At 44.1% G+C, this 15,180-nt stretch overlaps 1 protein-coding gene across 1 annotated transcript in view; it reads left to right on the top strand.

The window, feature by feature from the left end:
• chmp1b (charged multivesicular body protein 1B) overlaps positions 1–15,180 on the top strand; it is a 56,501-nt gene that overhangs the window by 17,895 nt on the left and 23,426 nt on the right. Inside the window, exon 6 of the mRNA XM_072271226.1 lies at positions 12,911–12,954. Coding sequence (XP_072127327.1) covers positions 12,911–12,954 — 44 coding nt within the window. The remainder of the gene's footprint in view (positions 1–12,910; positions 12,955–15,180) is intronic.

Here is a 15,180-nt window from a genome sequence, read left to right as displayed (position 1 = left end):
TGGTAAATCTCCTCTATACCCTTTCCAATGCTTCCAGTACTCCAAGTGTAGCCTAACTAGAGTTTTATAGAGCTGCATCATTACCTCGCGACTCTTAAACTCTATCCCTCGACTTATGGAAGCCAACACCCCATAAGCTTTCTTAACTACCCTATCTACTTGTGAGACAACTTTCAGGGATCTGTGGACATGTACCCCCAGATCCCTCTGCTCCTCCACACTACCAAGTATCTTACCATTTACTTTGTACTCTGCCTTGGAGTTTGTCCTTCCAAAGTGTACCACCTCACACTTCTCCGGGTTGAACTCCATCTGCCACTTCTCAGCCCACTTCTGCATCCTATCAATGTCTCTCTGCAATCTTCGACAATCCTCTATACTATCTACAACACCGCCAACCTTTGTGTCGTCTGCAAACTTCCCAACCCACCCATCCAGATCGGTAATAAAAATCACGAAAAGTAGAGGTCCCAGAACCGATCCTTATGGGACACCACTCGTCACAACCCTCCAATCTGAATGTACTCCCTCCACCACAACCCTCTGCTTTCTGCAGGCAAGCCAATTCTGAATCCACCTGGCCAAACCTCCCTGGATCCCATGCCTTCTGACTTTCTGAATAAGCCTACTGTGTGGAACCTATCTCAAATGCCTTACTAAAATCCATGTAGGTCACATCCACTGCACTATCCTCATCTATATGCCTGGTCACCTCCTCAAAGAACTTTATCAGGCTTGTTAGACACGATCTGCCCTTCACAAAGCCATACTGACTGTCCCTGATCAGACCATGATTCTCTAAATGCCCATAGATCCTATCTCTAAGAATCTTTTCCAACAGCTTTCCCCCCACAGAAGTAAGGCTCACTGATGTATAATTACCCAGACTATTCCTACTTCTTTTTTTGAACGTGGGGACAGCATTCGCCTCCCTCCAATCCTCCGGTACCATTCCCGTGGACAATGAGGACATAAAGATCCTAGCCAGAGGCTCAGCAATCTCTTCCCTCACCTCGTGGAGCAGCCTGGGGAATATTCCGTCAGGCCCCGGGGACTAATCCGTCCTCATGTATTTTAACAACTCCAACACCTCCTCTCCCTTAATATCAACATGCTCCAGAACATCAACCTCATTCATATTGTCCTCACCGTCATCAAGTTCCCTCTCATTGGTAAATACCGAAGAGAAGTATTCATTGACCTCGCTCACTTCTATATCCTCCAGGCACATCTTCCCACCTTTATCTCTAATCGGTCCTACCTTCACTCCTGTCATCCTTTTGTTCTTCACATAATTGAAGAATGCCTTGGGGTTTTCCTTTACCCAACTTGCCAAGGCCTTCTCATGCCCCCTTCTTGCTCTTCTCAGCCCCTTCTTAAGCTCCTTTCTTGCTTCCCTATATTCCTCAGTAGACCCATCTGATCCTTGCTTCGTAAACCTCATGTATGCTGCCTTCTTCCGCCTGACTAGATTTTCCACCTCACTTGTCACCCATGGTTCCTTCACCCTACCATTCTTTATCTTCCTCACCGGGACAAATTTATCCCTAACATCCTGCAAGAGATCCCTGAACATCGACCACATGTCCATAGTACATTTCCCTGCAAAAACATCATCCCAATTCACACCTGCAAGTTCTAGCCTTATAGCCTCATAATTTGCCCTTCCTCAATTAAAAATTTTCCTTTCCTCTCTGATTCTGTCCTTTTCCATGATAATGCTAAAGGCGAGGGAGCGGTGGTCACTGTCCCCCAGATGTTCACCCACTGAGAGACCTGTGACCTGACCCGGTTCGTTACCTAATACTAGATCCAGTATGGCATTTTCCCTTGTTGGTCTGTCCACATACTGTGACAGGAATCCGTCCAGGACACACATAACGAACTAATCAGGTACCAATCAATGTTAGGGAAGCTAAAGTCACTCATGAAATCAGCCCTGTTATAACCATATAACAATTACAGCACGGAGACAGGCCATCTCGGCCCTTCTAGTCCGTGCGGAACTCTTACTCTCACCTCGTCCCACCGACCTACACTCAGCCCATAACCCTCCATTCCTTTCCTGTCCATATAGCTGTCCAGTTTAACTTTAAACGACAACAACGAACCTGCCTCAACCACTTCTGCTGGGAGCTCGTTCCACACAGCCACTACTCTCTGAGTAAAGAAGTTCCACTTCATGTTACCCCTAAACTTTTGCTCTTTAGCTCTCAACTCATGTCCGCTTGTTTGAATCTCCTCCACTCTCAATGGAAAAAGCCTATCCACGTCAACTCTATCTATCCCTCTCATAACCTTAAATACCTTTATCAAGTCCCCCCTTAACCTTCTATGTTCCAAAGAATAAAGACCCAACTTGTTCAACCTGTCTCTGTAACTTAGGTGATGAAACCCAGGTAACATTCTAGTAAACCTTCTCTTTACTCTCTCTATTTTGTTGACATCTTTCTTATAATTTGGTGACCAACACTGTCACAATACTCCAAATTTGTCCTCACCAATGCCTTGTACAATTTCAACATTACATCCCAACTCCTATACTCAATGCTCTGATTTATAAAGGCCAGCATGCCGAAAGCTTTCTTCACCACCCTATCCACATGAGATTCCACCTTCAGGGAACTATGCACCATTATTCCTCTGTTCTACTGCATTCTTCAATGCCCTACCATTTACCGTGTATGTCCTATTTTGATTAGTCCTACCAAAGTGTAGCACCTCACATTTATCAGCATTAAACTCCATCTGCCATCTTTCAGCCCACTCTTCTAACTGGCCTAAATCTCTCTTCAAGCTTTGAAAACCTACTTTATTATCCACAACTCCACCTATCTTTGTATCATCTGCATACTTACTCATCCAATTTACCACCCCATCATCCAGATCATTAATGTATATGACGAATAACATTGGACCCAGTACAGATCCCTGAGGCACACCACTAGTCACCGGCCTCCAATCTGACAAACAGTTTTCCACCACCACTCTCTGGCGTCTCCCATCCAGCCACTGCTGAATCCATTTTACTACTTCAATATTAATACCTAACGATTGAACCTTCCTAACCAACCTTCCGTGTGGGACCTTGTCAAAGGCCTTACTAAAGTCCATATAGACAACATCCACCACTTTACCTTCGTCATCTTTCCTGGTAACCTCATCAAAAAATTAAATAAGATTTGTCAAACATGACCTTCCATGCACAAATCCATGTTGACTGTTCCTAATCAGACCCTGTCTATCCAGGTAATTATATATACCATCTCTAAGAATACTTCCCATCAATTTACCCACCACTGACATCAAACTCACAGGCCGATAATTGCTAGGTTTACTCTTAGGACCCTTTTTAAACTATGGAAGAACATTAGCAATACGCCAATCCTCTGGCACCATCCCCGTTTCTAATGACATTTGAAATATTTCTGTCAGAGCCCCTGCTATTTCCACACTAACTACCCTCAATGTCCTAGAGAATATCCTGTCAGGACCCAGAGACTTATCCATTTTTATATTCCTTAAAAGCTCCAGTACTACTTCTTCTTTAATCATCATAGTTTCCATAACTTCCCTACCCATTTCCCTTACACAATTCAATATCCTTCTTAGTGAATACCGAAGAAAAGAAATTATTAAGAATCTTCCCCATCTCTTTTGGCTCCACACATAGCACCCACTCTGATTCTCTAAGGGACCAATTTTATCCCTCACTATCCTTTTGCTATTAATATAACTGTAGAAACCCTTGGGATTTATTTTCACTTTACTTGCCAAAGCAACCTCATATCTTCTTTTAGCTTTTCTAATTTCTTTCTTAAGATTCTTTTTACATTCTTTATATTCCTCAAGCACCTCATTTACTTCATGCTGTCTATATTTATTGTAGATCTCTCTTTTTTTCCGAACCAAGTTTCCAATATCCCTTGAAAACCATGGCTCTCTCAAACTTTTAACCTTTCCTTTCAACCTAACAGGAACATAAAGATTCTGTACTCTCAAAATTTCACCTTTAAATGACCTCCATTTCACTATTACATCCTTCCCATAAAACAAATTGTCCCAATCCACTCCTTCTAAATCCTTTCACATCTCCTCAAAGTTAGCCTTTCTCCAATCAAAAATCTCAACCCTGGGTCCAGATCTATCCTTCTCGATAATTATATTGAGACTCATAACATTGTAATCACTGGACCCGAAGTGCTCCCCAACGCAAACCTTCGTCACCTGATCTATCTCATTCCCTAACAGGAGATCCAACACTGCCCCTTGTCTCGTAGGTACCTCTATGTATTGCTGCAAAAAACTATCTTGCACACATTTTACAAATTCCAAACCATCCAGCCCTTTTACAGTAAGGGCTTCTCAGTCTGTGTGTGGAAAATTAAAATCTCCCACAATCACAACCTTGTGCCTACTACTAAGATCTGCTACCTCCTTACAAATTTTCTCCTCCAATTCTCGCTCCCCATTTGGTAGTCTATAATATACCCCCATAAGATTTGCTGCACCTTTCCCATTCCTCAATTCCGCTCAAATAGCCTCCCTAGACGAGCCCTCTAATCTATCCTGCCAGAGCACTGCAGTAATATTTTCTCTGACAAGCAATGCAACACCTCCGCCTCTTGTCCCTCTGATTCTATCACACCTGAAGCAATTAAATCCAGGAATATTTAGTTGCCAATCACACCCCTCCTGTAACCATGTTTCACTAATAGCTACCACCTCATACTTCTAGGTATCAATCCATGCTTTAAGCTCATCCACCTTTCTTACGATGCATTAAAATAAATGCATTTAAGAAATTTTCCACCTCTTACTCTCTGTTTATCACTAACTGTGCCAACAATTTTACTATTTTCTTTTTCTTCCTTCTTCCCTACATCTGTTCCTGCACTCTGGTTCCCCTCCACCCCCTCCCCCCCCATATCTAGTTTAAATCTACCGGAGCCTCCCTAGCAAACCTACCCGCAAGAATATTTGTCCCCCTCCAGTTCAGATGTAGACCTCCCGCCGGAACAGGTCCCACCTTCCCTGGAAAACTACCCAATTATCTATAAATCTGAAACCCTCCCTCCTGCACCATGCCTCCATTATTTTTGCACCTTTCCAAAATCTGCCTCCCAATCTGCTCCTCGGTATCTCTGCTGCTATCAGGGGGCCTATAGAATACTCCCAATAGAGTAACTGCTCCCTTCCTGTTCCTGACTTCCACCCATACTGACTCAAAAGAGGATCCTGCTACATTACCCACCCTTTCTGTAGCTGTACTAGTATCCCTGACCAGTAATGCCACCCCTCCTCCCCTTTCTCCCCCTCTCTATCTCTTTTAAAGCTCTGAAATCCAGGAATATTGAGAATCCATTCCTGCCCTGGTGCTATTTCCCAGGGCTGAAATGGTTGCCACAAGAGGACACAGGTTTAAGGTGCTGAGGACTAGGTACAGAGGAGATGTCAAGGGTAAGTTTTTTACTCAGAATGGTGAGTGCATGGAATGGGCTGCCAGCAATGGTAATGGAGGCGGATACGATAGAGTCTTTTAAGAGACTTTTAGATAGGTACATGGAGCTTAGTAAAACAGAGGGCTATAGGTAAGCTTAGTAATTTCTAAGGTAGGGACATGTTTGGCACAACTCTGTGGGCCCAAGGGCCTGTATTGTGCTGTAGGTTTTCTATGTTTTTTAGTTACTTTCCAATTGTCACAGTGGCCAGAAGCTTGTTTTGCTGTTGCCACAGCAGACTACTTCAAGTTGTAGATCATTATGCAGTGAGTCAGTATCCCTGCCTTCTCACGGAGGATTGTTGGAGGATATATTGATGAAGCAACTGGAGATTGTTTGGCCCAGAATGCTGCCATGTGGAACTGCTTGAGTTTGTACTGTCTACAATGTGTGTTGGAGCAATGCACCTAGGCATTCTGTTTTACCAACTTGATTGAGTGTTTTGTTGAGGTGACGAGAGATTGACAAGGGTAGGGCAGTGGATATTGTTTGTGTGGATTTTAGTAAGGTGTTTGACAAAGTCCTGTATGGGAGGCAAATCCAGAAGATTAAGATGCATTAGATCCGTGACAAATTGGCTGCTTGGATTCAGAGCTGCTTGAATTGTGCATAGAAGACAGAGGGTAGTGGTTGAAGGGACTTATTTGAGCTGGAGGTCTGTAATTAATGGAGTTCTGCACAGATCTGTGCTGAGACCTCTGCGGTTGGTAAATGATCTGGATGAAAAATGTAGATGGGTGGATTAGTAACTTTGCAGATGATTGGTGCAGTTGTAGATAGTGCAGAAGACTGGCAAAGAACGCAACACGATATAGATCGTAAAACCATCAGACCGTAAGATATGGGATCAGAATTAGGCCATTTAGCCCCTTGTGCCTGCTCTGCCATTTCATCATGGTTGATCCAATTTTCCTTTCAACCCCAATCTCTTTCCTTCTCCCTGTATCCCTTCGTGCCCTGACTAATCACGAATCTATCAACCTCTGCCTTAACTATACAGAAAGACTTGCCCTCCACAGTGGCCTGTGGCAAAGAAATCCACAGATGCACCATTCTCTGGCTAAAGAAATTCCTCCTTAACTCTGTTCTAAAAGGAAGCCTCTCTATTCGGAGACTCTGTTCCCTAGTCTTAGACTCTCCCACCATTGGACACATTCTCTCCATGTGCACCTCTATGAAGTCCTCAAACCAGTCGATAGGTTTCAATGAGGTCACCCTCTGAATTCTGGTGAATACAGGCCCAGAGCCATCAAATACTCTTCCTATGACAAGCCACTTAGGTCCAGGAATTATTTTCTTCAGCTTCCTTTGAACCCTCTCCAGTTTCAGCACATCCTTTCTAAGGTAAGTGGCCCAAAACTGCTCACAATGCTTCAAGTGAGTCTTCACAAGTGCTTTATAGAGTCTCAACATTACATCCTTGCTTTTATAAAATAGTCCTCTTGAAATGAATGCTTACATTTCATTTGCCTTCCTCACCACAGGCTCAACCTGCAAATTAACCTTTCGGGATCCTGCATAAGGACTTTCAAGTCCCTTTGCACCTCAGCTTTTTGTATTTTCTCCCCATTTAGAAAATAGTTAACTCTTTCTTTTCTTCTACCAAAGTATATGACCATACATTTCTCAACACTGTGTTCCATCTGCCATTTCTTTGCCCATTCTCCTAATCTGTCAAAGTCCTTCTGGAGCTTCTTTACTTCCTCAAAACTACCTGCCCCTCCACCTGTCCATATCGTCTGCAAACTTTGCAACAATGCCATCAATTCCATCTAAATCACTGACGTATAATGTAAAAGCAAATCAGTTCCAACACAGTCCCTGTGGAACACCTCTAGTCACAGGCAGCCAACCAGAAAGGTTCCCTTTATTCCCACTCTTTGCCTCCTTCCAATCAGCCACTGCTTTATCCATGCTAGAATCTTTCCTGTAATACCATGAGCTCATAGCTTGTTAAGCAACCTCGTGTCACACCCTGTCAAAGTCTTTCTGAAAATCCAAGTACACAACATCAACTGATTCTCCTTTGTCTATCCTGCTTGTTATTTCTTTAAAGAATTCCAACAGATTTATCAGATAAGATTTTCCCTTGTTGAAACCATCATGACGATGACCTATTTTATCATGCGTCACTAAGTACCCTGAGACCTTATCCTTAATAATCGACTCCAACATCTTCCCAAGCACTAAGGTCAGACTAACTGGCTTAAGGTATCCTTTTTTTTTTTGTCTCTTTCCCTTCTTGAAGAGTGGAGAGGCATTTCCATTTTCCTAGTCTTCTGCAACCCTTCCAGAATGTCATGATTCTTGAAAGATCATTACTAATGCCTCCATGATCTCTTTAGCCTCCTCTTTAAGAACTCTGGGGTGTGCACGATCTAGTCCAGGCGACTTATCTACCTTCAGACCTTTCACTTTTCCCAAGAGCATCTCTAGGAAGAGGTACAGTCGACGTTTCGGGCAGAGGCCCTTCGTCAGGACTAACGGAAGTAAGAGCTAGTAAGAGATTTGAGAGGGGGAGGGGGAGATCCAAAATGATAGGAGAAGACAGGAGGGGGAGGGATGGAGCCAAGAGATGGACAGGTGATTGACAAAAGGGGTATGAGAGGATCATGGGACAGGAGGCCCAGGGAGAAGGAAAAGGGGGAGGGGGGGAAAACCCAGAGAATGGGCAAGGGGTATAGTCAGAGGGACAGAGGGAGAAAGAGAGAGGGAAAGAATGTGTGTGTGTATATAAATAAATAACGGATGGGGTATGGGGGGAGGTGGGGCATTAACGGAAGTTAGAGAAGCCAATGTTCATGCCATCAGGTTGGAGGCTACCCAGACGGAATATAAGGTATTGTTCCTCCAACCTGAGTGTGGCTTCATCTTTACAGTAGAGGAGGCCGTGGATAGACACGTCAGAATGGGAATGGGATGTGGAATTAAAATGTGTGGCCACTGGGAGATCCTGCTTTCTCTGGCGGACAGAGCGTAGGTGTTCAGCAAAACGATCTCCCAGTCTGTGTCGGGTCTCGGCAATATATAGAAGGCCACATCGGGAGCACCGGACGCAGTATATCACCCCAGGCCAATACCATCCCATCCCTTATTTATTTATTTACACATGCCCTTACACTTCCTCCCTTACCACCATTCAGGGCCCTAAACAGCCCTTCCAGGCGAGGCGACACTTCACCTGTGAGTCGGCTGGGGTGGTATACTGCGTCCGGTGCTCCCGATGTGGCCTTCTATATGTTGAGATTGTTTTGCTGAACACCTATGCTCTGTCCGCCAGAGAAAGCAGGATCTCCCAGTCCTGATGAAGGGTCTTGGCCCGAAACGTCGACTGTACCTCTTCCTAGAGATGCTGCCTGGCCTGCTGCGTTCACCAGCAAATTTGATGTGTGTTGCTTGAATTTCCAGCATCTGCAGAATTCCACGTGTTTAGTTTTTCCAAGAACCTTCTCTCTAGTAATGGTGACTTCACACGCTTCATGTCCCCTGACACCTGGAACTTCCACCATACTACTCGTGTCTTCCACAGTGAAGACTGACACAAAATATTTATTCAGTTTGTCTGCCATTTTGTTGTCCCCTATTACTACCTTTCCAGCATCGTTTTCCAGTGGCCTGATATCCACTCTTGGCTCTCTCTTTTACTTAATGTATCTGAAGAATGTTTTGGTATCCTCTTTAATATTATTGACTAGCTTACTTTCATATTCCATCTTTAACTTCTCAATGACACTAGTAGTTGCCTGCTATTGGTTTTTAAAAGCTTCCCAATTCTCTAACTTCCCACTAACTTTTACTCTATTAAATGCCCTTTCTTTGGCTTTTATGTTGGCTTTGACTTCTCTTGTTAGCCTCGGTTGTGTCATCTTGCCTTTAGAGTACTTCTTCCTCTTTGAGATATATATACCATGTGCCTTCCGAATTGCTCCAGAAATTCTAGCCATTGTCGCTCTGCTGTCATCCCTGTCAGTGTTCTTTTCCAATCAATTCTAGACGACTCTCTCATGCCTCTGTAATTCCCGTTACTCCACTGTAACATCTGACTTTAGCTTCTCTTTCAAAATGAATTTCATCATATTATGATCACTTGCCTCTGAGGATTCTTTTGCCTTAAGCTCTGTAATCAATTCTGGATCATTGCACAACACTCAATCCAGAATAGCCGATCCCTGAGTGGGCTCAGCCACAAACTGCTCGAAAAAACCATCTCATAGGTTTTCTAGAAACTCCCCCTCCTGGAATCCAGCACTAACCTGATTTTCCCAGTCGACCTGTACATTGAAATTCCCTGTTTCTATTGTAACCTTTCTCTTTTGCCATGCATTTTCTATCTCCCGTTGTAATTTGTAGGCCACATTCTTGCTCGTGGTTGGGGGCTTGTATACAACTTCCATCAGGGTCTTTTTACCCTTGCAATTCCTTCTCTATCCACAATGATTCAACACTTCCAGCCTATGTCATCTCTTTCTAATGATTTGATTTTTTTTTGCCAACAGAGCAATGCCAGCCCCGCTCTGACTTCTTGTCTGTCCTTTCGATACAATGTGTATCCTTGGACATTAAGCTCCCAGCTATAATCCTTCAGCCACGATTCAGTGATGCCTACAACATCATACCTGCCGATCTGTAGCTGTGCGGCAAGTTCATCTACCTTATTCCATACACTGTACGCATTCAAATATAATGCTTTCAGTCCTATGTTCACCCTTTTCGATTTTGTCTGCCTTTTACATTGCAACTCATCCTGTTGACTGCAGTTTTGCCCTATCAACAGCCTCTCTTCACTACACATTGCCTCTGTTTGTCAACCAGCTACCTCATCTTCCGCACTATCATCCGCCTTTTCGACGATACTTCTTGCATTGAAATACACACAGTTCGGATCACTAGTCCCACCATGCTCAGCCTTTTGGTTTCTGACTTTATAAGACCATAAGGCAAAGGATCAGAAGTCGGCCATTCGGCCCATCTAGTCTACTCTGCCATTTTATCATGAGGTGATCCATTCTCCCATTTAGTCCCACTCCCCCGCCTTCTCACCATAACCTTTGATGCCCTGGCTACTCAGATACCTATCAATCTCTGAGTTTGTCTGAGGTCTTACCAACATCTACCTCCACAACCTCTCTACTAACTGTTCTGGCACTCTGGTTCCCATCCCCCTGTACCTCTAGTTTAAACCCCACTGTACAGCATTAACAAACCTTCCCGTTGAGATATTAGACCTCCTCCAATTCAGGTGCAAACCGTCCCTTCTGTACAGGTCCCACCTTCCCTGGAGGAGAGCCCAGTGATCCAAAAATCTTATGCCCTCCCTCCTACACCAATTCCTTAGCCACGTATTAAACTGTATAATCTTCCTAGTTCTGGCCTCACTAGCACACGGCATGGGTAGCAATCCTGAGAGCACAACCCCGGAGCCCTGCCCTTTTACTAAGTACCTAACTCCCTGACCTCACTATGCAGAACTTCATCACTCATCCTACCCATGTCACTGATACCTACATGGACCACATCTTCTGGATGCTCACCCTCCCACTTGCTGAAGACTCGATCTGAGATATCACAGACCCTGGCACCCAGGAGGTATCATACCATGCTGGAATCTTGTTTCGCCAACAGAACCTCCTGTCCATTCCTTAACTAACAAATCCCCTGTCACCACAGTGTGCCTCTTCTTCCCCTTTCCCACGTGAGTCCTAGAGGCAGAGTCAGTACCAGAGACCCGACCACCATAACTTTCCTCTGTTTGGTCCTCCCCACCCTCCCCCCAACTGTTTCTAAAATTATTTATCTGTTGTTCAGGGGGACAGCCACAGGGGTACTCTGCACTGGCTCCTTAACTTCTATCCCCGTCCGGACTGTCACCCAACGCGTTTCCTGTGTCCTGCTTCTTGGGTGTAACTACTTCTCGATATGTCTTATCTATCACCCCCTCAGCCTTCAGAATGATCTGGAGTTCATCCAGTTCCAGCTCCAACTCCTTAATGTGAATTGATAGAAGCTGAAGCTGGATGCACTTCTCGCTGTTGTAGTTGTCAGTTGCAGATACGGGCTGAGAAATGGCAGATGGAATTTAACCCAAATAAATGTGAGGTGTTGCTCCTCGGTAGGGCAAATGCAAGGAGACAGTACATTGTTAAGGGCAAAGTCCTCAACAGTGTTGCTGAGCAGAGAGATCTTGAGATCCAATTTTGTAGCTCCTTGGAGGTGGCTGCACAGGTCAATAGGATGGTTAAGAAGACTCGTTTTATTAGTCGAGGCATTGAGTTGAAAGGTCAGGAGGTTATGTTGGAACTTTATAAAAAACTCCGGTTAGGCCACATCTGGAGTATTGAATTCAGTTCTGGTCACCCCACTATAGGAAGGATGTTGAGGTTTCGGAGAGGGTGCAGATGAGGTTTACCAGGATGCTGCCTGGTTTAGAGGACACGTGCTATCGCAAGAGGCTGGATAAACTTGGACTGTTTTCTCTGGAGCATGGGAGGCTGAGGGGGGGGATCTGATACAAGACTGTGGGAGCAGACAGGGAGTATCTGTTTCCCAGGGTTGAAATGTCTAATATCAGAGGGCATGCATTTGAAGGTGAGAGGGGATAGGTTCGAGGGGAATTTGAGGGGTAAGTTTTTTACTCAAGAGAGTGGTGGATGCATGGAATGCACTGCCTGGTGCGCTGGTAGAGGCAAATACATTAGAGGCCTTTAAGAGATGATTGGATAGGCACTTGGATGTGAGGAAGATATAGGTGCAAGGGATGAGGGATTAGTGTTTGAGTGTTTTTGATTTGATTTATAGCTGGTTCGGCACAACATTGTGGGCCGAATGGCCTGTTCCTGTGCTGTACTCGTCTGTGTTCCATGTTCCATATACCACAGGCGCATGCTCCACAAATCTTTGATCAGTGTTACTTTGAATAACAGCGGAAAGAGCAAGGGATTATCACAACAGGCAAGTCTCTCTCAAAGCTGCTCACTATCCCAACTTGACATTGCATTATCATTGCTGGAACAAAATCCTAAAAGCTCGTGCATCTATCTACACTATGGAAATAGTTTTGTCACCTGGGCTGCAACAGTTCAAGAAAAGTAGTTTACCATTTTATAAAGTAAAGACATTCCATAGACATAGTACAATCATCTTGTTAAGGTGGATGCATGGATCCATTGACCCTTTTCCAAAGGCCAGCTCCTTTGTTAATGTCCCTTCCTCAGGTAGGTAGTCTGATGCACGATCTTCTAACTGCTTGCTATTTTTCACATCTTACCTCCTATATTATATATTTGTTGTCAAGCATTGGTGACTCCTTCAGAACTAACTGGCATATCAAGTGGCTGTTGAATCAGCTGTAATGATTAAACATATTTTTCTCTCTTGTATAAAGCACTCACAGATAATCTGTCTCTCCCTAGCATCAAGTGGATTCGTTGCTGCAGGAAATGGCTGATGAAGCTGGGTTAGTATCAAATAATTTATTTTGAGTTTTAATGTGGAGTACTGCCCTCTTGTGGTGACTTTGCTCATATCCAACCACCATTCCAGAGACGGGTGTCTTTTAGCGTTAACTAGAACATCTTAAATCAAATTGAAACCTGTCTGTCTGTTCGGGTGCCACAGTAGTACTAAAGGAAAAGTGCTGAGCTTCATGTGGGTTCCTCTGATAGCTGTTTGTAATGTCTCCAGTATTTAAATGTTTAATGATCAGTCTGGTCAGACTATAGTGCAGCTTAATAAGAGGAATACCACAACTAATTCTTCCAAAGATGAGTAATATTTTATTTTGGCAACTTCCAGTCTTTTTATAGGTATATTTTTGTGAAGGATAGATTAGAGTTTTTCCTCATATTGCATCGGGCACTTTAACGGGAACTGTTGCAGTGCTTTTCAAACTTCTCGTTCTCCTTCTCTGCTTTTAAATACCTAGCGCAGCAAACTAATGAGAATTACCATCAACTGCACAGTTTGTATGTAACTGATATTATTTCAAAAAGTGGTTTGTATGTGGTATTTTTGCACCGTCTTGTCTTTGGTTTTGGTAAACTGGGCCCTCGGGGTGGTATGGACAGGGAGAGGGTGGTAACCTGGGCCCTCGGGGTGGTATGGACAGGGAGAGGGTGGTAACCTGGGCCCTCGGGGTGGTATGGACAGGGAGAGGGTGGTAAACTGGGGCCTCGGGGTGGTATGGACAGTCAGAGGGTGGTAAATTGGGCCCTCGGGGTGGTATGGACTGGGAGAGTGTGGTAAACTGGGGCCTCGGAGTGGTATGGACAGGGAGAGGGTAGTAAACAGGGCTGTCGGGGTGGTATGGACAGGGAGAGGGTGGTAAACTGGGCCCTCAGGATGTTATGGACAGGGAGAGGGTGGTAAACTGGGCCCTCGGGGTGGTATTGACAGGCGGAGGGTGGTAAACTGGGCCCTCGGGGTGGTATGGACAGTGAGAGGATGGTAAACTGGGCCCTCAGGGTGGTATGGACAGGGAGTGGGTGGTAAACTGGGCTGTCGGGGTGGTATGGACAGTGAGAGGGTGGTAAACTGGGCCCTCGGGGTGGTATTGACAGGCGGAGGGTGGTAAACTGGGCCCTCGGGGTGGTATGGACAGGGAGCGGGTGGTAAACTGGGCTGTCGGGGTGGTATGGACAGGGAGAGGGTGGTAAACTGGGCCCTCGGGGTGGTATTGACAGGCGGAGGGTGGTAAACTGGGCCCTCGGGGTGGTATGGACAGGGAGAGGGTGGTAAACTGGGCCCTCGGGGTGGTATGGACAGGGAGCGGGTGGTAAACTGTATGACTCCAGCCGGAAATTTAGCTTTGGTACTAATTTTAATAAATGGATTAGATTGATATATAAAAGCCCTATTGCCACTGTTATTACTAATAACTGCAGATCCCCACTTTTTCGACTTTCGCAGGGTACGAGACAAGGATGTCCGTTTAGTCCTTTGTTATTTAATTTGGTGCCTGAACTTTTGGCTGTTGCACATCGTGAAGCTAAAGATATTCAAGGAATTTCCATAAAAGGGGCTATTCATAAGATTTCCCTCTACGCTGATGATCTCTTAGTTTATGTTTCGAATCCTGTAGAATCTATTCCTAGTTTATTGAACTTATTAAATGAATTTGGAAAGTTTTCAGGACATAAATTAAACCTGCATGGAAGTGAATTATTTCCTTTAAATGATTCTGCTTCTATATGTGATGACATTCCTTTTAAAGTTACGGATTCTTTTAAATGTTTAGGTATTATCATCACTAAAAATTATGGAGACCTTTATAGAGCTAATTTAATTCCCTTAGTGGATTTTATGAAGCAATTATTTTCTACATGGAATCCACTTACACTTTCGTTAACCGGTCGAATTCATGCAGTTAAAATGATGATCCTACCAAAATTTTTTATATGTATTTCAAAATATTCCTTTTTTTCTAATTAAGAAGTTTTTTGATCATGTTGATTCTATTATTTCATCTTTTGTTTGGAATAATAAAAGACCAAGAATTGGAAAATGTCATTTACAAAAATTAAAAAAGGATGGAGGTCTTGCTTTGCCTAATTTAAGAATGTATTATTGGGCGGTTAATATACGTTATGCATGTTCATGATTATATTGGAGCGATAAAATGAACGACCACTATGGGTTGACTTGGAATTGAAAGCTGTGAAACAATTTCATTTAGCTTCGTTAT

This window comes from Mobula birostris, chromosome 10 (assembly GCF_030028105.1).
Source record: "Mobula birostris isolate sMobBir1 chromosome 10, sMobBir1.hap1, whole genome shotgun sequence".
Classification (NCBI taxonomy): Eukaryota; Metazoa; Chordata; class Chondrichthyes; order Myliobatiformes; family Myliobatidae; genus Mobula; species Mobula birostris.
The sequence above is the reverse complement of the archived record's forward strand: the minus strand, read 5'-3'. Positions and strand labels throughout refer to the sequence as shown.